The sequence below is a fragment of the Vigna unguiculata genome, chromosome 4 (assembly GCF_037176805.1).
Source record: "Vigna unguiculata cultivar grain cowpea cultivar isolate G323 ecotype 2 chromosome 4, ASM3717680v1, whole genome shotgun sequence".
Lineage (NCBI taxonomy): Eukaryota > Viridiplantae > Streptophyta > Magnoliopsida > Fabales > Fabaceae > Vigna > Vigna unguiculata.
Window position 1 is genome coordinate 17,018,200 of NC_140795.1, and position 22,130 is coordinate 17,040,329.

The 22,130-nt window shown below is 30.6% G+C and overlaps 2 protein-coding genes across 2 annotated transcripts; one reads left to right on the forward strand and one right to left on the reverse strand.

Moving 5' to 3' along the window:
• Positions 1 to 750: 750 nt before the first annotated feature.
• On the forward strand, positions 751 to 2,710 carry LOC114182517 (GDSL esterase/lipase At5g33370-like). Its single transcript, XM_028069399.2, has 5 exons — positions 751 to 1,071; positions 1,235 to 1,362; positions 1,490 to 1,732; positions 1,821 to 2,073; positions 2,277 to 2,710. Exons 1-5 carry the CDS (start codon positions 816 to 818, stop codon positions 2,510 to 2,512), a joined length of 1,116 nt encoding a protein of 371 aa, XP_027925200.1. The 5' UTR covers positions 751 to 815; the 3' UTR covers positions 2,513 to 2,710.
• A 10,955-nt stretch (positions 2,711 to 13,665) lies between these two features.
• On the reverse strand, positions 13,666 to 15,588 carry LOC114182504 (GDSL esterase/lipase At5g33370-like). Its single transcript, XM_028069386.2, has 5 exons — positions 15,279 to 15,588; positions 14,988 to 15,115; positions 14,665 to 14,907; positions 14,324 to 14,576; positions 13,666 to 14,105 (listed from the first exon to the last, which is right to left on the reverse strand). The coding sequence occupies exons 1-5, from the start codon at positions 15,517 to 15,519 to the stop codon at positions 13,870 to 13,872; spliced, it is 1,101 nt and encodes a 366-aa protein (XP_027925187.1). The 5' UTR covers positions 15,520 to 15,588; the 3' UTR covers positions 13,666 to 13,869.
• Between the last annotated feature and the right edge of the window lie 6,542 nt (positions 15,589 to 22,130).

Below are 22,130 nucleotides of genomic sequence, written 5' to 3' on the forward strand. Positions count from 1 at the left end.
TGTTTGCTTGACATGGTAGAAAAAGAACTCAAATCAAGTCGATTTAGGTGTGAACAACGGTAAATAAATCGGTCGAGACTAAAACCTTCGAGAAACACATAGGTTAATAAAACCTTTACGATCTTTTAAGTTTACGTCAATAAAAGATACTTAAAGTATTCAGCTTTATTCTTGAAGTAACATCCACCAATTCTGTTCGGAATTTTATGTCGAATTCGCCAAATTTAGTTGGGAATAACTTGTCGAATTCATCTAATACGAATAATTTACGATAGTATAATTTGAAAGAATTTAGTTTTTTTTTTCTTTGAACTGCAGGTAATCCTCATTATTCAAATAAATAATGCCTATTTTCGAAATCCTTAGTCATCGTTCGGTGCCCTTTATTTTTCGATACAGCATTTAAAGATTAATAATAAATGATCCGTATTTTTTATTGGCTTCGATGAAGCGTATCAATTTTCTTTCATGGACTATTGAATTAAAGGAAAACAAAGAACAAGAAGCTATATATTTGAAATATTGGTCTTGAGTGTTGTGGAAGTAACATAACTAGCGAAGACAATATCTAGTTGCATCATAATGAATCTAACCTATCACATTTACTTATGTTTTTGACCAACGCACCAGTTTTAGAAGAACATAAAACCTTCAATAATAGAGCAATAAAGTAACCTCCCAAACTAGTAAGACGTGTATGAAATCCTGTGACAAAGTCCATTATATAAACTAATCAATCCTTGGAATTCCTCCATCCACATCACAAAAACCTAGCTAGTTTTCATACAACAACCCCATCAAAGGTTCATTTCAATATGGCATTCTTGCCAAATTTTGCACCCTTCACCGTTCTTAGTTTAGTGTTGTTAGTGGTTGGAGTCATTGTGTCTAGGGCTGAAGCTAGGCCAAGAGCATTCTTTGTATTTGGAGACTCACTTGTTGATAATGGAAATAACAATTTCTTGGCTACCACTGCACGTGCTGATGCTCCTCCTTATGGCATTGATTATGGTCCTACTCACAGACCAACCGGTCGTTTTTCCAATGGCTTCAACATTCCTGACTTTATCAGTTCAGTTTATCTCTTCCACATTTTCTTTGCCTTTAGCATTCATCTTTAAATTTTTATTTTCATGATCAACATTTTGATGTTGTGAACCATTTTTTCATGTATTTTAATAAGAAGCAACTAAACATTAAGTGTATGTCAAACTAATGATTATGTCGTTTTCAGGTCAGCGACTTGGTTCTGAGTCTACATTGCCATATTTGAGTCCAGAGTTGACAGGTGATAAGCTCCTAGTTGGTGCCAATTTCGCTTCAGCGGGAATTGGCATACTTAATGACACTGGAATTCAGTTTGTAAGTTCATTAATCATTCACTAGCTATAACTTTCTCTGATGATAAACTCTATGTGATGAAGAAAGTTGTAAAACTTAGTTCTTACTTTGGACTCAAAAAATAATGTTGCATGCAACCTTTATACAGGTAAACGTGATCAGAATGTATAGACAGCTAGAATATTTTCAGGAGTACCAGAACCGAGTGAGTGCTTTGATTGGAGCTTCACAGGCAAAGCGTTTAGTGAATCAATCACTAGTTCTGATTACAGTAGGTGGCAATGATTTTGTGAACAACTACTACTTGGTGCCAAATTCAGCAAGGTCTCGCCAATACCCACTTCCTCAATATGTGAAGTATCTCATCTCTGAGTACCAAAAGCTTTTGCAGGTAAAACCCTATTGATTAAACAAAAGGGTTAACGCTTAATGTGTTGTAATAACAATCTCTCTCATTCTGTCATATGCAAATTCTGCAGAAGCTATATGATCTTGGAGCTAGGAGAGTTCTTGTGACAGGCACAGGGCCTTTGGGTTGTGTCCCTTCAGAACTGGCCCAACGTGGCAGAAATGGAGAATGTGCTGCTGAACTACAACAAGCAGCAGAATTGTTTAACCCACAACTTGAACAAATGTTGCTACAACTCAACAGGAAACTTGGAAAGGATGTTTTCATTGCTGCAAACACAGGAAAAATGCATAACAACTTCGTTTCTAACCCCCAACAGTTTGGTACTAATTATTTTTCATGTCCTCTTTGTCAAGGTTTTACACTGTGGTTGCAGTTGTGTAACAGGAATTTGCATTGTGTTTCATGTTACTTGAAAGACAATGTGGTTGCCATCATAACTTTTAAAACCATGTTAGTACAGTAATAAGGCAATAATTATAAGGTCTAAGGTTTGTGGTGTTGTTATTGTTGTTGCTTTCTGCAGGGTTTATTACGGCAAAAGTAGCTTGTTGTGGACAAGGACCCTACAATGGTCTTGGTTTGTGTACACCACTCTCCAATCTGTGCCCTAACAGAGAGCAGTATGCATTTTGGGATGCATTCCATCCATCCGAGAAAGCCAACAGACTTATTGTGGAGGAAATCATGTCAGGTTCTGAAGCCTACATGAACCCTATGAACCTTAGCACCATCCTGGCTTTGGATGCTATCACCACATGAAGACAAGCAAACATGATCATCCTTCGATGCTATACTTTATGATATCTCGCTTTATACTTGTTTTATAGTTTATTAATTGTAATTGTGAGTACTGTATTCCTCCATATAAGTGAGGATCAAAACTTAAGGAAGAAAATAACTTGCGTTTACCAAAAGTTACTGTGGAGGATATAAATGCTACATTGATTCCAAAAGCTACATCGTGTTCCATTGCCTTTTTTCTTTCCCTTTCTGTCAAGGGTACCCAAAGTACTAAATGGATTAAATACGTTTTTCTTTTCTCAATTTCTTGAATAATCGATTAAATATTTTATTTAAGTATCTTTTGTTACCTTCGTTAGTTTTATTTTCTACACGTTAATTACGGGTGTTTAGACCTCAATCTCCCCACCACCAATAATTTAATATGTTGGGAATAGATAGAAATTAGGTATCATTTTATTATTTCTATAAAACACAACATTTAATTTTAATAAATGATATGACATAAATGGGAATAAAAATATTTACTAAGATAGTTTTTAATTTTTTTTTTTTTGTATTTTTCTTAGTTTTTCATATCTTGTATTCATTTTCGACTCTCATCTATTTTTATTTTTTTGTTTTTGAAAATAAAATGAAGCTAGACATAAACTCACTATTTTTGTTTTTATTTCTCTTATGTTCCTTAAATTTCTTGAAAAAAAATGAAATTTTCTTATCTCATAAGCCTTTATATATTCATTTTTTATGATTATTAATGTATTGTATGTTTTTCTATAGTTTTTAATTGTTACTTGATTATTGTAGAGTTTTATTTTTAGTAATTAAGTTACTGAATTTTTAGTTAGATTATGATAAATTATATTTACTTTTAAATTAAAAAAAAAAAGATATATTGATAAAGAATAAAAGAATCAATTTGTTTTTTAAAAGTGACAAAAGGGAATCCATCCATGATAAAAGGAAGTTTGATATTAAAATTTTGCAATAAGATAGAAAAGCGTCCACAAATATAAGAATATCCAATGAACAAAAAATAAAATAAAATTAGAAGAGTTTATTTAAAATGATGTCCATATTAAATACAATTAATATCAAAACTATAAATTTTGAGTGTATTATTTTTGTTCTCTTATAATTATTGGTCAAGATCCACAACTGTATGTCGATCGACTAGGCTAACATGTATCCAATTCCTTCTTCTCTGACTAAGGTAATGGTGTATTAAGTCCACATTAACTAGGCCTACCACATCATCAAGCCCACATTGGTTAGATAAGGTCCAAGCCCATTCAGGTAAGGACCTACAAAAAATAATATTATAAATAACACGTTAGATAAGGTCAATATTTATATTTTTTATTAATCACAACATTAATTGTTGACTACAGCATTTGGTTGACTTGAGCATTGGAGTGTTTTTTGCAATACCCCTATTTGGTGCTAGGAGGACGAAAACCTAAGGATAGAAAGACAAGTACCTGAAGTTGGAGTATCACAGTGCTTTTTGGAGTCTTTGCATAGTGTATTTGGTCTTGTAAGAAGAAATGGCGCATGCCATGGTGTCGGCTAATATTTTGTGGAGAAAGAAGTGTTTGATGTCTAATAGTGGCAAGATGGTTGGAGTAGGACCCTATTCGGCTGACTTGGCAGCAATCAAGAGTTTGCTGACTTTAAGAAGAGAAGCGCGGAGGAAATGGATGCCTTGAGGGAAGAAAATGCAAGGCTGAAGAGGAAGGTACTAGCTAAGGATTAGAGGATGGAGAAAGAGGGTACCGACAATACAGACTTGGTACATAAGGTATGGTCCCCTAAAAGAAATGTTCACGACATAGAAGGAGAAAGCGGTTATAATATTGTTCTTAAGATCGGCGGAGTAACCAACTCCCCCTAGTGACAGGAAGTGTGGACACCCCTTTATCGGCAACATCACTGAAACCCCACTCCCCAAGCAATGGGAATCTCTCGCATTGGGACGATATGACGTAGTAATGACCCAGATGAGCATGTTTCCATGTATATCATCCAATTCAATCTTTACTCAATTAATATTGTCGTCATGTGCAAGGCCTTCCCTACCACTCTGAAAAGATCTGCCTTGGAATGGTTCACCCACCTGCCATTGTACTTCATTGATTGTTTTGACACCCTTATCGAATTTTTCACAACAAGTTGACATCATCACCTAACCTCGTTGACACTTCTCAATACAAGTTATGAGAAGGGAGAATCCCTTCGAAATTCGTAGACATGTTCAACAATATAGCCTTGAAGATCAGGAATCTGAATCCTAAAGTGGTGCTACACTATATGATCACGACCATAAGAGCTGTGCTTTTTGTCGATGACTTATGCATGAACCCCATGGTAGTTTGAATGAGCTTAGATAGCGTGCTTCTAAGTTCATGCGGGTCGAAGAGATGAGAGAATACAAGAATAAGATTCATGTTGTAAATATGGCGACTTAAAAAAAGGGAGCAGATAGAGACCTAGTGTCGAAAGGTAATCCTCGACAAAGAGAACCTAGGCCTACCTGTTTCTCTCTATACACGCCGTTAATTGCCCTTAGGTCTCATGTGTTGGAGGAAGGGTTGCAAGAAGACCTTATACCATGACCTAGAAAATCCTAAAACTCGCCAAACGCCGACATGAGGAACCCGACCCTTAGCCTCTTTCTATCTTTGTCTACCCCTCGATGCACTAAAGTAGCCATCTTTCTTTTCCTACTCTTCGATCGATAAGTAACCACTACTAGTCCAGTTAGATTTAGCACAATGGTCTCTTAGACTTTCATTTCCTCTTCAACCAATTGCTTCCTTATCTTCTGGAACATGTTTGGATCAACACCAGCTTTCACAACATGTTGGGCCATGTATCCTATAATTCTCAGATCAACATAAAACTGCACAAGTCTTAAATATTCCTAAACTCGCCACAAAGGTCAATAATCGGCTTCGATGACAAGTAAACTGTAACAATCTCTCTTGTAGGTAATTTACGAGGAAACTTCTCAAAATTTTTGATGTTCCTCATATCCTTCTCCGATAAACTATCCTTCAACCATTCCTTATACCTCATCGAATTATTCATCCAGTAGAATGGAAACCTCAGCTTCCCCTCCTCACTATAAAAGTATGATTAGCCTGCCTCTTTCACCATCACCGTAAAGAAACTGTATTGGAACTTCTTGGAAGATTGTGAGTACGCGTCAAGAACACATGCACTCGACCTACTCACCAAAGATAGCCATGAAAGTAGATATTTTGGGCGAGTTACACAAAAATACAAGAAACACACTGGTGAGCGAAATAAATAAAGTCCGACACAACAACCTAAATGCTTGTAAACAACCTCAACCATTTGGATGAAGTTGTGTAGGCACCACATTCGGTATACATAAAACCTCCATAGTAAACTCATCAAAAGGCAACTAGACATGGAGTTGCAAAAACAAGCATATGTAAATGTAGAAAAACTCCTTACTATAACCTTCCCGACCATGACAAACATTGTTTATGTCATATACACTATGTCCAAGCACACCACCCTCTTCAAAATATATATATATATATATATATATATATATATATATATATATATATATATATATTACATGAATAAGGTAGAAGAGGAAAAATGATGGTAACACTTACTTGGGATTGGTATAAGTTTAAGTATATTTATACCTTGTAGTAAGCAACATTCACAACACTTTTATCACAATAATATTTAACAATAGAGTAATTTCCTCAATTACTTGGAGCACAATGAGGCAAATGAACCTCTTATTTATAAGCAGATCACCATGACCCTTTACCTTCTTGTTTCCTTTCATTCAATGATAACATCTATTCACTTCCAAAACTACAAAGAGTCGTGACTGTGCAAGACCTCCTATATTAGTGTGCCCTTTGAGAACTGTCATATCATTATTATACCCTTTTCGTCACTTCGCTTCTCGAGGCTGGGGATACTATACCTATAAGAATACAACTAAGGATACAATTTTTATTTGCAAAAACAAAAAAGGCTAACAACTAGAAACTGAAGGTCGACCACCGAATATTGATAGCTAAAACCTAACATCGTAAATTCTCACAAACTCTTCAGCATGTTCCATTCTAATGACTGAGGGACAAGTGTACTATTTATGACTATGTCATCCTCAATCATGACCAAAATTGATACTAATCGTATACATGTCGGCCGATTGAGTTGACATGTATCCAATTCCTTCTTATCTGACTAAGGTAACTTGTGTATTAAGTTTACTTTAATTGGGCCTACCAGATCATCAACCCCACATGTAATAGGGCCCCACATGTAATTGGACCTCTTGGTTGAAGCCCATTTAGGTAAAAGCTTACAAAATATAATAATATAAATAAGACATCAGATAAGGTAAATATTTACATTAGTTTATTAATCACAACATTAATTGTTGACTAGAGCATATGGTTGACTTGAACGTTTGACTATTTTCTGTAAGAATATCCATATTTTGTGTTAGGAGGACAACAACCTAAGGAAAGAAAGATGAATACCTGAAATTGGAGTATCACAATGTTTTTTGAAGTCTCTACAGAGTATATTCGGTCTCGTAAAAGCAAATTAACTTTTTTATTGATTTGAATTTTTTTAGAACTAGCTAGTTTTAAATAATTTTGATTGATACTTTAAAAAAGGGTTAAATATGTTTTTGGTCCCTTAACTTTCAATTCAGTGAAATTTGGAGTTAGTCCATCTTCGAAACTTTAAACCAATTTAGTATTTCATTTTTATAAATGCGTGGATTTAGTCCTTTTTAACCAAATTTTGTTAAATTTATTTGATGTTTCAAACGCATTTCATGATTGTATTTGAGTTGATTATACTGTTTGAAACATTTTCGCTTTAATGTTAAGTCAAATACTATTATCAAACGCGTTTGAAACGTCAAATAAACTTAACAAAATTTGGTTAAAAGGACTAAATCCACATATTTCGAAAGAAAAATGATTAAATTGATCCAAAATTTCGAAAAGAGACTAATTCCAAATTTCACTTAAAGTTAAGGGACCAAAACATATTCCACCCCTTTAAAAAAAGACTAAACCAGAATTGAAATTAATCATTTAAATATTTATATTATTTATTCTTTCCTTGATATGTGAAATATGTAGATACTATGGAATAGATGAGTAATACTATATATTTAGTATATAAAGTGAGGGGAATAATATATATATATATATATATATATATATATATATATATATATATTACATGAATAAGGTGGAAGAGGAAAAATGATGGTAATACTTACTTGGGATTGGTATAAGTTTAATTATATTCATAATTATATTCATAATTATTTTTAAAATAAAAATTTACATTTTATCTTTTTCAGTAAATATATTATACCTTTTACCATATTATTTTAATTATTAATTATATTTAAAAAAAATTACAATAATTGTAAGATGATATTACAAAAAGTTTAATATAAAAAAATATATAGAGAAAGATATAGAGAGAGAGTTGCTCGTGATGGGGTTACTTTAGTAGGGGTGTATGCCTCTGAAAAGTGCTTTGTGTGAACTTAAAATAACTTTTTTACAAAGCGCTAAATGCTACTTGCAAAGTTCTAAAGTGTTGCTGCATCTTCTTTCGGTTCCATGCGTAAAGGGCAATATGATCAAGGTAAGGATGTTTCAAGAAGACTACAAGGATATTGAAAGGATGCAAACACCATTAAATGGAACAATTGTTCTAAACAAGGACGATAAACCCATGACTCATTTCGAATTATGTTCAGAAGTTGTCTAATCTAGGACATTCTTGGTTGACAACAAGTGTTTTTTGTGTGTACCTGATCGGCATTGTTTTGGTATGGAACCAGACAATCTCAAGAATCCTTTATGTTGATCTTTCCTCCACTCCTCTATGAAATCTTTCTGAATTTGCTCACTATGTGAATTTCGAGGGTAAGGTACTTGCAGGCACTCCGACGCTCAAGTCAAATAGTGATTCCATATGAGGTTAGTCTAGTTCCACACAAAAATTCCACTCAAGGTGAGAAAAGCATACCTCTTTGTAGTCACTAGACCGTAATTTATATTACTCATATAGTATACCTGTTATGATTATTTGTGGTCTGTTCATATTTGAGGATCAACTCTTTCTTTTTTGTCTAAGATTTGCACGCATCAACTCTTTCCTTATTGACTGAGATTGCTTGTCTGTACATTGCCAAGGATCAACTCTTTCATTATTTAATGAGATTGCTCGTTGCTCCTCTGTACCTCTGCAAATCATTTCCCTTTTTTCCATCCATCGCATTATTGGGCCAAGATATACACGATCAAATGGGCTTAAATATACCCAGCCTTCTTGTCTTGCTAATGGTGCTTTGTTGGACTATTGTGTTTATTTGGACTGTTGTGCTTAATTGGGATGTAGAGAAGATTTCCTTCAACATTCATTACCGGGCCGGGATGAGGCCGGCCCTTGCCTAGGTCAGGATGATGTCGGCAACATGTGTACTTTGGTTGGGCTGATATGATGCCGGCCTACACCTCACTGTGAATATTCACTTTTCATTTGTCTTCATCAGTTGTAAAAATTGGACCTTTTAATTTTAAAAAATATTATTTTATTACAAATCAAATCACACATCAGGACAGGGTAACACTCACCTTTTTACTCAAAAAATGAAAAACTTCTATTAACTATTACATTTCATTTCAGGAGATTTCTTCTTGCATCTCAAAAAAATTTCAAATCTCAAAATTTCCTGTGACCTTCTATTAATATATATATATATATATATATATATGAATTATATAAATATATTAATTACATACATACTTAAAAAATAAATAAAGTTATAAAATAATTAAATTTTAAATAAAATATATATATATATATATATATATATTTGGATTTTTTAATTTAAAATTTAAAATTTTTTAGTTTTATTTACTTTTTAATATTTTAACTTAGTTTTTTTATATTTTATTTTATTTTTAGAATATATATTAAAACATAAAAAACAAATAAAAACAAAAATAATTAAAATTAAAACATTTAAACTTTAAGTAAAATTAAAAAAAATGAAATAGAATAAAAATAATATATATATATATATAAATTATATATAATTAAGTTTTAAAAAATTAATTAAAATTAAAATTAAATATATTATAATACTTTATTTATTATTTATCTTTGATATATATTCTAAAAATAAAATAAAATAAAATATTAAAAATTAAATTAAAATATTAAAAATTAAATAAAACTAAAAGTTATTAAACTTTAAATTAAAAAACAAATGAATATATATATATATATATATATATATAATTTTTTTTCTTTTTCATTAATTATTTTATCTATTTTGTATGAACTTTTTTTAAGCTTTTTAAAAATTTAATTTTCTTTATTTTAATTATTTTTTCTTAATTTTTTTTCTTTTATTATATTCATTTTTAATTTTATCATTTAAATTTGTTTTAATATAATGTGTTAAAAAATGAATAATACTAAAACATAAATAAAATAAAATCATATTTAAAAGTTAAAAACGAAATATATATATATATATATATATATATATATATATATATGTGTGTGTGTGTGTGTGTAAATTCACTTTCGATGTATATATATAGTTTTTTAATGTAGAATTTTGGTATAATTTTTTTTTATATTCGAGAGTCTCATTTTTATCGGATGTTGACATTCCAAAGTATCTTTACTGGAAATCGACATCCAGAAGTAATTTAGGGTGCAATATATGTTACTATATATGATCAAATAGTTAAAGGATATTTTTGGAATTTGATATTTTGTTAGAAGTGTATAAGTAATTTTTGGAGTTACAGGAAGCAATTTCATTGAATATTCTTGGGATCAGGAAGGTTATCCCATTGGGTAAAGGGTTCTCTGAGTTTGAGTTCAAATCTGAAAGATTTTAAGAAGGATTCTAGAGGTAAAATCTTGTAATTTTGTTTCCACAAACCTTTATTATGACTTTGTATTTTTAATGGTATAATTCATTTATTTGAAGAATTTGAAATTTTTTAAAATAAATTGACTTGTGTGGACGAGGAAGCTAAATGGAAATTAAATTTTAGAAATTTAAATTTTAAATAACTAATATAAAAGAGTTTGAAATTTACTAAAAAAGAGAAAATTCAAATTCTACATGTTATTGAAATTCTCTTTAGTCGAGATGAAAAAAGTGCACAAGTCCAAAACATCGATCCTCAACTCAGGCCAAGGCATCTCAATATCGAGTTTCCATTGATTAGGCTCAATTATGAGTCCATGCTAACTTCTTTCGACTTTCACTCAGCGTCTGTTCGTTTGAAAGGTTCCTACTGTTCACGTGTATTAGAGAAGATGGATTTAAAAATATTTTGTGTTCTCATTTAACGATTCAAACAGAAAAGCGAAGACTGATTTGCGGGTTTTTTCTAAAAACTCATCCCCTCAATTTTGCAGAGATTTGAGATAATATACAAACATTTACTTTTCTACCCCTTCACATATATTTCATCTTTGCTATCTAATAATAGAAACTTGTTCGCAATCTTATTTCACCTCATCTTCCATCTTTCAAACCTTGTCCGCATATTAGGTTTTCGATTTACTCCACTGTTTGAATCTGATTTGATAGAAATTGTTAATGGGATGGTGGTATTTATGCAAAAAATCAACTCTTGTATGAGACTCAAGAATTGGTGATTGCTACCAGTAAAAGGTTAAGGAGAGGGAATGTGAAAGTGTGTGAAATAAGATGGTGAGTAAATATACTTGTGTGGGCACCGGTTACGTAACCGGTGCCTAGAAGAGCTTAACACCGGTTACGACACCGGTGTATATGTATTGTTTTTTTTAATTTTTTTTTAATTTTTTTAAACTTTTTTTAAAAATTTAATTCTATAAATTTTGTTTACATTCATAAAAATTTATTTATTATTTATTTAAAATTTCATATAATTTTAATATATTTTTACTTTGTATTAATTAATTATAATTATTTTTATAACATCAAATTACAAAATCATTCTCTTTTTTCATCAAGGGTATTTTGGTAACTCTAATTATATCTGTTTTTATAATTTATTTTATTTATCACATCAATCAAATTTTTCACTAACTTTCATAAAACTTATCTCCAAATCCACTCACTTTACCTTCTAAATCCACTCAAAAAAACACACAAATTCATTCACCCAAATCAACACAAATTCATCTTCGCACTCTCTCCCATATCCACACCCCCAAAGGAACACACCCTCAGACTTCCCGTTTATGACAAAAAAACGAATTGTCAATCTTTTGTCTGTTAGACTCAACTTGACCTTGTAAGTTTGAAATGGTGATTTAAGCCAAGAAGGGAGGTTGAATTGGTTGTTTAAAACTTTTTCGAAAGCATAACAAACCTTTTAATTGAACCAAATAGACTAGACAATTAGAATGTAAAAGTTGCAGAACAATACAATTTTAATCGGTCAAAAAATAAAACAGCAGACTAATTTGTTCTTGAGTTATGAACAGTCAATTAAAATTTCAAATCAGTCGGCTAAAATCCTGGAAATTTATGCAGAATGCAGAATTTGCAGATTTAACTCAAGCAACAAACTTTTACATACAAGAATTGTTCCAAACAATATTTCTAACAAGTATACAATCTCATATTACACAAGAACACATTAAAGTACAACAAAGAGTGGATTACTTGGTTTTTTTGAGTTTTTAGAGTGATTCAAAGTGAGTGAGATAAAGGAAAGAGAATTGCACAGTTGTTTTTATACTGGTTCACTCAATCACAAAGCTACATTCAGTTTACTAGGACAACCTGAGCCTAGTTTCCACTGTATTCAAAATACACACCAAGATTACACTTTTGAACAAAAAAACTCACAAGATTTTTTACTCACAAAAATCTAGACTAACACCTTGCAAGAATCTCACTTACAGACTTGAAATCACATAAGGCAAACAACCAGAGCCACGAGAACAACCAAATCTGATGGTGGCTCTCCCTAGCCAACCATACATACGTTGCAACTATGTATTGCAAAGAGAGGGAGAGAGAGAGAGAGAGAGAAAGAGTTTTCCAAAGATGAATGAAAAGATTTCGTGCACAAAAACTCAGAAATTTAGCTCTACTCTCGAAAACACAACATATATAGTCTGGTTTAAATAAAATCAGTTGGTTGAATTTTCTATACAGTCAATTGATTTCACTTAACTTAAGTGAAATCATTCGATTGAAAAATAATTCAACTGATTGAATACATTCACATAAGAAACTATATACTACAAGTCTTTTAACCTATTAAAACTCATTTTAACAAATTAAAAGAGACACATTAAGGCTAACAAGACATCTAACATATGTCATATAGCCTACGAACATGATATAACACATAATCATTACATTTAACACATTATTTCCGTATTTAATATACTAGAAACATAATCTTCAAGTGGATCTTCATCACAAACACATGTGATCTTCATGCACTTGGTTTTATCAAATCTTTGCTTCAAACTTGCTTGTGTCAACAGACCTTCTGCCTGAGTTGACTCAGTTCAACCCTTCGATATGGACTGACTAAGTTGGACCTTTGTCCCTTGTGATTTGGCTATACTTTCGACATAGACTTACTTAGCTCGACTTTCAGTGATGAAGAACCATTTTAGTTTTTAGAATGTGTTTAGGGTGTAGAGAGATATCTATTCAAACTGGTGGTGTTTTACTCAAAATATTCGACCCTTTTATAAGATAAAGAGGTCTTCTTTTATAGATTATGGAAGGGAGCTCCCAGCAAAACAAAGGATTGAAAACCATATACAAAAAGGTGTGGGAGGCGTGACATCCTTTGCTCTCCAACGCTCTCTTGGGTTTAGATGGGACGCTATTTGACCGTTTTCTTGCAGTGAGATTGAGATTTTTCTTTGCTTTTGCTTTTGGAATAAATCCATGTATATTGCACGTTAACTATTCACCAATCTTGTATACTGTTTTAATATCAGCAAAGATATGGACATAACTTTGTCTATAATTTTATGTTTTACCTCTTTTCATAGAAAAAACAATTAAAGGGTAGAAGTGAGTTTTTCCATTCATTTTTTAGCAATTATATAAAAAGAGTATATAGAAAATCAAAGCGTAAAAACAACATTCGTTTTCAATTGAGCACTTCCCACCAGACAAATTCTCTACTGCAAGTTTATGCAGAAGGGAAGTTAATCCTCCCTCTAATTTTCTAATAATTTAACAATTAGATACTGAGGAACACGAAACTAAATCACGATTACAGTAACAAACGAAGAGCGTCATGAAACTAGAATAATGCAGATACTTGTTTTTGTCTTCATGTGGTGATAGCATCCAAAGCCAAGATGGTGCTAAGGTTCATAGGGTTCATGTAGCCTTTAGAACCTGACATAATTTCCTCCACAATAAGTCTGTTGGCCTTCTCGGATGGATGGAATGCATCCCAAAATACATACTGCCCTCTGTTAGAGCACAGGTTGGAGAGTGGTGTGCACAAACCAAGACCATTGTAGGGTCCTTGTCCACAACAAGCTACCTTTGCAGTAACAAACCCTGCACAAAGCACCAACAACAGCAACACAAACCTTAGACCTTAATTGTTGCTTTATTACTGCACTAGTTTCAACATGGCTTTAAAAGTTATGATGGCAACCACATTGTCTTTCAAGTAACATGAAACACAACCTGTAACATAACTGCAACCACAGTGTAAAACCTGGACATAGAGGATATGGAATTAGATAACATGAAAAATAATTAGTAGTACGTACCAAACTGTCGGGGGTTAGAAACAAAGTTGTTATGCATTTTTCCTGTGTTTGCAGCAACGAAAACGTCCTTTCCAATTTTCCTGTTGAGTTGTAGCAACATTTGTTCCAGTTGTGGGTTAAACAATTCTGCAGCTCTTTGTAGTTCAGCAGCACATTCTCCATTTCTTCCACGTTGGGCCAATTCTGAAGGAACACAACCCAAAGGTCCTGTGCCTGTCACAAGAACTCTCCTAGCTCCAAGATCATACAGCTTCTGCAGAATTTGTATATGAAAAAATGAGAGAAATAGTTATGACAACACATTATGCGTTAACCCTTTTGTTTAATCAATAGGGTTTTACCTGCAAAAGCTTTTGGTACTCAGAGATGAGATACTTCACATATTGAGGAAGTGGGTATTGGCGAGACCTTGCTGAATTTGGCACCAAGTAGTAGTTGTTCACAAAATCATTGCCTCCTACAGTGATGAGGACTAGTGCTTGATTCACCAAGCTCTTAGTTTGTGAAGATCCAATTAGAGAACTCACACGGTTTTGGTATTCCTGAAAAAGCTCCAGCTGTCTGTACATTCTGATCACATTCACCTGCAGAATGTTTGTGTATATTCAGTTAGGTTGAGGTTTTCAACAAAACATGATATGAAAGTAGGAAGAAGTGAACTTACAAACTGAATTCCAGTGTCATTAAGGATCCCAATTCCGGCTGAAGCGAAATTGGCACCAACTAGAAGCTTGTTTCCTCTTAATTCTGGACTCAAGTATGGCAATGTAGACTCGGCACCAAGTTCCTGACCTGAACACAAGCCAAACCACATAGTTAGACACACACTTTATCATATGAAAAGTTACATTACAAAAAAGGGTTCAAATCCTCAAATGTGCAAGATAAAAGTGAAACTTGAAAAGATGAACATTGAAGAAAAACAATGTGGGAGAGAGAGATGTGTAAACTGAACTGATAAGATCAGGAATGTTGAAGCCATTGGAGAAACGACCAGTTGGTCTGTGAGTTGGAGCGTAATCAATGCCATAAGGAGGAGCATCAGCACGTGCAGTGGTAGCCAAGAAATTGTTATTTCCATTATCAACAAGTGAATCTCCAAATACAAAGAATGCCCTTGGCCTTGCTTCAGCACCAAACACAATGATCCCAATTACTAGAACAAAACTAAGAATGAAACTTGAGAAGGTTGTCATATTGAAAGGAACCTTTTGGGTGTGGGTTGGTGAGTTAACACTGAATGTAGAAGTAGTAGTTTTGGGTTATGGATGAAGAATTACGAGAGCATTTATAACAAACTTTTCTTATGTGATTTTGTACAGATCTTACTGGCTTTGGAGGTTGATTTATGGTGGTCTTTAATTAAAGCTGAATAATGTTCATTGTTCTTCTTCTGAAATTGTTGGCATTGTGATCATAAACATAAATGCGATAGGTTTGATTCGTTGAAGTGCAAGCAGAAAAGGGAAGATTATTGTAAAGGCTACTTACACGTTATTGTTTTGTGATCTATAGCTTTTTCTAGTCATTAAATTTTACTCAAGACTTTTTCTTATGATACTCAGTTGGAGATATGAAACTAAGTATTTGTAGTCTTGTGCATTATGTAAGGAATATTATTAATCAATGGAGACTTCATATTCAAACAATAAATATGATAATGATAATAACTATTTGTTTTTTTAATGGTTATTTAATATGTAATCGGACTTGTTTGGTTTCTAATTAAGAAAAAGGCATTAATCTTTTTAAATCAGTATTCTTTTCTTTACTTTTATGATGGTTGATGGATATATATCTCATTAAGATTGAAACCTTTTTATTGATTTACTAATGTTGTATATACGGTAATTAAAAATAAGTTGCTAGAAAAGCACAAGTAATATATAGAATCTAAGCATTAAAGAAAATAAGGCTCTCTTATTTAATGATATTTAAATTACTTTTTAACATGGCGCTCTTATAATAAAAATAGTAATAATAATAATATCTTATAATAATAATAATAATATGAGTTTGTCGTTTTCATAAACAATTAAATTAATTATTGTCTAGTGATTATATAATTTGTATTAGTCAAGTAATATTTATTTCAAAAGAAAAAACAAGCAAGATAAGATGACTATATAACAGTTTATTTTAATTTCATGTACAAAGCTATTAGTTCCTTATCTCACAAAAAGCCACTAAAATAAAGTATCTCAACGTTTGAAAATTGATATTATTATTATTATTATTATTTGTATTATATATATATATATATATATATAGAGAGAGAGAGAGAGAGAGAGAGAGAGAGAGAGGGAGATATATAGATGTAGATATATATGTATCTATGTTTGTGGGTGAAGGGACACAATTTAATCGTTATTGGCTGCATAATAGAGAAATATTAATGTGAAAATAATTGTATGTTGAAAAAAAGTATTCTCAGTTCGAATGAGGACAATTTAAGAATGTTAAACACCGATTTAAAACAATAATAAGTATTCTACTTTTTAAAATAATTTAACTTAAATAATCTTACTATTTCAACAAAAAAGGGCAGATAATTAATTTAAAATATAGAATAAATAAATTTGAAATACCATTATAGAGTAATGGTTTTATATAACAACCACTTTCATTGTTTGGTGAAAAGTTTTAATGGTTTAATCGTAGCCTTTGAAGTTGATGAGGTCAAACAAAATTAATTTTTGGAGCTAAGACTGCGGTGCGTGATTGATTATAGTACTTGCAACAATGAATTTGCTATTATTTATTCAGTTGCCACTTCTGAGGCAATTAAAAATCTCTTCAAAGGATTATTATCATTATTATTTTCACTTACAATATATAAGTTGAACTATTTGTAAGAGAAAAGATATAAAGCGAGGGAAAATAAATAAAAAAATAGTTTTTTTGGTCTCAAAAATCGAACATTAAACTAATTCAATAGTTTTCTTGATTGAACTTATTAGTCTGGTCAAAATTTAAAAATAATAGAAATAAAAGAGCTACTATATATATGTGTGTGTATATTTCAAAATTTATATACCTATATATGCTTATATTTTTCGGTTGTTATGCATTAAAAAAAGTTACTTGCAAATTGTGAGAATGTGGTCTCTGTAAAGTAGTTACTTCTTTTGTTTGTAGAATAAACGGTGGCTTTATTTTGAATAAATGTTATTGATTGTATCTTGTTTCTAAGCCTGAATTCTTTATCACCATTCTAACTATAAATAAAGTTGAGGTGTTAAAATACTTTTAAATATGTGTGCCAAATCGATTTATAGTCTGATTGGATTTAACAAAATTAAAAAAAAAAAATTAAATGTGGACCAAATTGAACTTTTCCTTAATTCCCTTAATTCATGGATTAAATGGTTGAATATAGATTGACTTGCATGACTTATAATCTATCAAGAATAACCTTTATAATTTTTTTAATTAAAAATTATTTATTAATTATAATTACATAAATTGGTAATTTAATTTTTTTAAAAGCTAATGTTGTTCATTAATCTTTTAATAGTTCAAATACTTAATTTGTTTGTTTAATCCATTTAGAGGTTAATACTTCAATTTTCAATTATTCTATTCATAGTCGTGTTTAGTGAAATATGTGAATATTTTAATAATGTTGCTATAAATAAATAAGTCGAATCAATTTACTATAGTTGAACTGCAATAATGTATAAAATAAATTAAAAAAGGAAAACATCCATTTTTAACTGAGTCAGCTTATTTAACCCATCAACCTACAACAAATCGATCAAGTCATAAAATAAAGTGAATCTAGTTGAACTAACTCATTTTAGTCCAAATTGTACTATGTTTATCTATGCGAAGTATGTATGTTCATTTTGACATCTCTAAAAATTAAAAAATTAAAAAAAAATTAAAAATCTAAGTAATAGTCTAAGTTCTACATTAATAAATGTTAGAAAATGAATACTCAAATAATACTAATAATAATAAAAATATAAAATGATATAATAATAATTATTAAATCAATAATAATACTAAGACCTAAATATAAAACAATGAATATTAATCAGATATCAACAAATATAATATCAATAATAAATAAAAAATAAACAAGGAAAAATATCCTGGATTGAGGCACGCATAACACTATCCTTAGAGAGAAAACGCCCCTACTGCACAGGGCTAAACAAATACACAATCATATGTGTTTCAAATCATATGCGCGTTTCTCTCCCAAGATACAACAACCCGTCAGATCGATCGAGTGTAGCGAAGGATCTCCGAACCTTATAAACACCACTGTCTTAAAGATAATATAGTAAAGAAAAAAAGAACATCTCAGAGAAAACTCTAGTGTTTGTTGTCCCTGTTGTTATGTCTTTTCCCATGCACCTAGGTGGTATTTATAGGTAGAAAAGGGAGACAAAAGAAGTAAATTGTAATAAGAATATAGCCGTTAGCCATAAATGACATTAACCCATAAAATTAAAAGTTCATGAAAACTTGAGTAACTGTGGGTTTTTTATTTTAATTATTTATTTTTTAAATTATATTAAAATATTTCCAACAATCCCCCACATAATTTAAAAAATAAAGTAAAATAAAAAATATATTATCTTTTAAAACAAAATATTGTAGTTCAGTGTAAGGAACCTTCGGAGTCTGACCTTTACACCTAGTGTTTATAAACTTCCACCCGAGAAAATGTAGAGACTTAATTCTCTTGAGCTACATCCCCTATGACCGGGTTTTAGTAAATAACACATACAATATCGGTGTTCATTATAGGTTCTAATCATTGGGGGCACGTTATGGCCTTGTGCATGTATCTTGTTTCATGAGTGTCACTTAGAGACTTGCCCATGTCTCACAATGACGGCCCCACCATCACACTCACTAGGTAAACCCTTAAAGGGTGGTTTGTGACTCACACCCCTACAATAATTGTCATCGGGTTTATTAAGAGGTATTTTATAAAATAATGCACAAACCTCAACCATTGGGTTTATTAAGAGGTATTTTATAAAATAAGCATAATAATGCACATACCTCAACCTTATTATTGCCACAATTTATAGTACACCTCGCCACAGGAATGAGACATAAAATTTAATCAAATTATTTGGTGTACTTTAGTCAACAACAACTTCGTTGTTACCCATTGAACTCCATTCCATGGGATCGTCATTTATGTGGAGATGAGTGTCCATTGTTGCAACTAATTTATGGGCTATAGTCTCATTCCCCTTGACGACTTAAATTCTTGTTTTTGATGTATCAACCTTTTGATAAGCAAATCTGCAATATTTCTTTTTTACCTGACAAAGTCAAGAGAGATAATCATGAGTAATTAAGTTTCTAATACATTTGTCTCTCATTCTAATATCTCAATTTTTCATTGACATTTTTACTAGAAACTCTAAATATAACAATTTGATTGTCAAGATGGATTGGAAAAAGAAATAATTTATGCTTGCATAATAGACCATGACAACAACTTTTTAACATATTTCCATGATAGGACACCTTCATCCAAGGTTAAAACATAACCATACCAATAGGTGATTTTGTGTCACCAAAATCAATATCCAATTTACATTAAAAATATCATTCAATAATCTCAAGAAATTGGACATATTGCCATAATATAAGAAACACAAATAATATTACACTAGATGGAAAAATAGTTCTTGAGGTATAACAAACAAATTTAGTCAATTTATTATTTGAAGGAAACACCTCTAAATATTTATCGATATAAATAACCAAAGATTTTTTTTTTCTCATTAAAAGGTATATTAATCTTTACAAGAAACCCCACACTTTAAAATATTTTAAATGTGGTTCTTTTTTTCTTTCATAACTTATAACAAGTTTTATCACAATTTTTTTTGTTCAAAATATGGTAAGCTGGATATAAAATTCCACCCTATATAATTTTATTGGCAAAGACAAGCCACAACTTGAAGCATAACATTTATTATATCAAATAAAAGCATTTTTTTTCTTTCGTTGCACCTTTATGAAGATGTTACATAATGAATTATACCATGAATTTTACATAAAAGCATTCATTTATAAAGACATGTATCATCACTTCTCTATTTAATTAATTTTGCACCTCAAAATTTTATAATTGAATGGTCTCTAACCAAACTTATCAACAATTATAATAATAGCATGTCATATAACACAACTTTCAACATTTGTAATAACCAAAGAAAAAGTTATTAAATATTTTATTACAAGATAAAGGTACTTAACTCAAACAAAATCATCACAAATATATCATTTACCAACCAAAACACATGTTTAGAAATAATAATTTATTGTACTAAAAAATCACTCCATAACCTTGATGAACAAAAAGAAAGTTTCTAAATTCAGAAACATGAACAACTCTTCTTTTTTTAAATAATTGCTGGAAGACAAGTTTAGTTTTTACTTGACCATCCCTTCGATTTATCATATGGAGATTTCTTCTTTTATCAGCATTTACACGATCTTAAACATGATATCAATTAAAGTAATTCATTTTAATTTCATGTCATAAACAATAATTTTGAATTCATAAATATGATAATTTATTATCAATCATTTTTTTTCATATAAATATCAAACTATTGTTTGTTCGCAAATGCAAAGTTTAGTTCAATTGTTTTCATAACACAATAGTAGTTTTATGACAAATTATTTTATAATTATTTTCATACAAACACTTATAGTATATATATGATATAGAACATCTTTATCAATGGTAAGAAAAGAATAGACAATATTAAAGTATAAATTAATATAACAACAAAAACTTAGTTATAGACATCACAAAAATTTATTTAATGAGTAGAAATTTCATTTATCCATAATTTTATTTAGTGTTACCAATAAAAATAGAAACAATTATACATATCAATTTTTAGACTTAGTTGAAACTGATTTAAATATAACCATAAGAAACACATTAGTTCATAAAATGTGTTTTCAGTCTTCAACTTTATATTGTTTTTTATTTTAGAAATGAATATAATTGCGTAATCAAAAATAGAAATAACAAGATATTTTTCTCTCTAAGAATGTTAGCAAATGATTACTCAAATAATACTAATAATAATAAAAATATAAAATGATATAATAATAATTATTAAATCAAAAATAATACTAAGACATATATATATATATATATATATATATATATAAAATAATGAATATTAATCAGATATCAACAAATATAATAACAATAATAAATAAAAAATAAACAAGGAAAGGAATAGAAATATCCTGGATTGAGGCACGCATAACGCTATCCTTAGAGAGAAAACGCCCCTACTGCACAGGGCTAAACAAATACACAATGATATGTGTTTCAAATTATATGCGTTTCTCTCCCAAGATACAACAACAACCCATCAGATCGATTGAGTGCAGCGAAGGATCTCCGAAACTTATGAACACCACTTTCTTAATAATAAATATAGACAAGAAAAGAAGAACATTGTAGAGAAAACTCTAGTGTTTGTTGTCCCTGTTGTTGTGTCTTTTCCCATGCACCTAGGTGATATTTATAGGTAGAAAAAGGAGACAAAGAAGTAAATAGCAAAGAAGTAAATAGTAATAAGAATATAGTTGTTAGTCATAAAACTTGAGTAACTGTAAGTTTTTTATTTTAATTATTTATTTTTTAAATTATATTAAAATATTTTCAAGAATAAAAAATAAATAAACTAAGAAAAAAAGAATATTCGAATACCTATCCTCCTAAAAAAAGCTAATAGATGTGTGGTTGCTAAAAATAAGTTAATCAATATCATTAATTAATACAAAATATTACATTGGC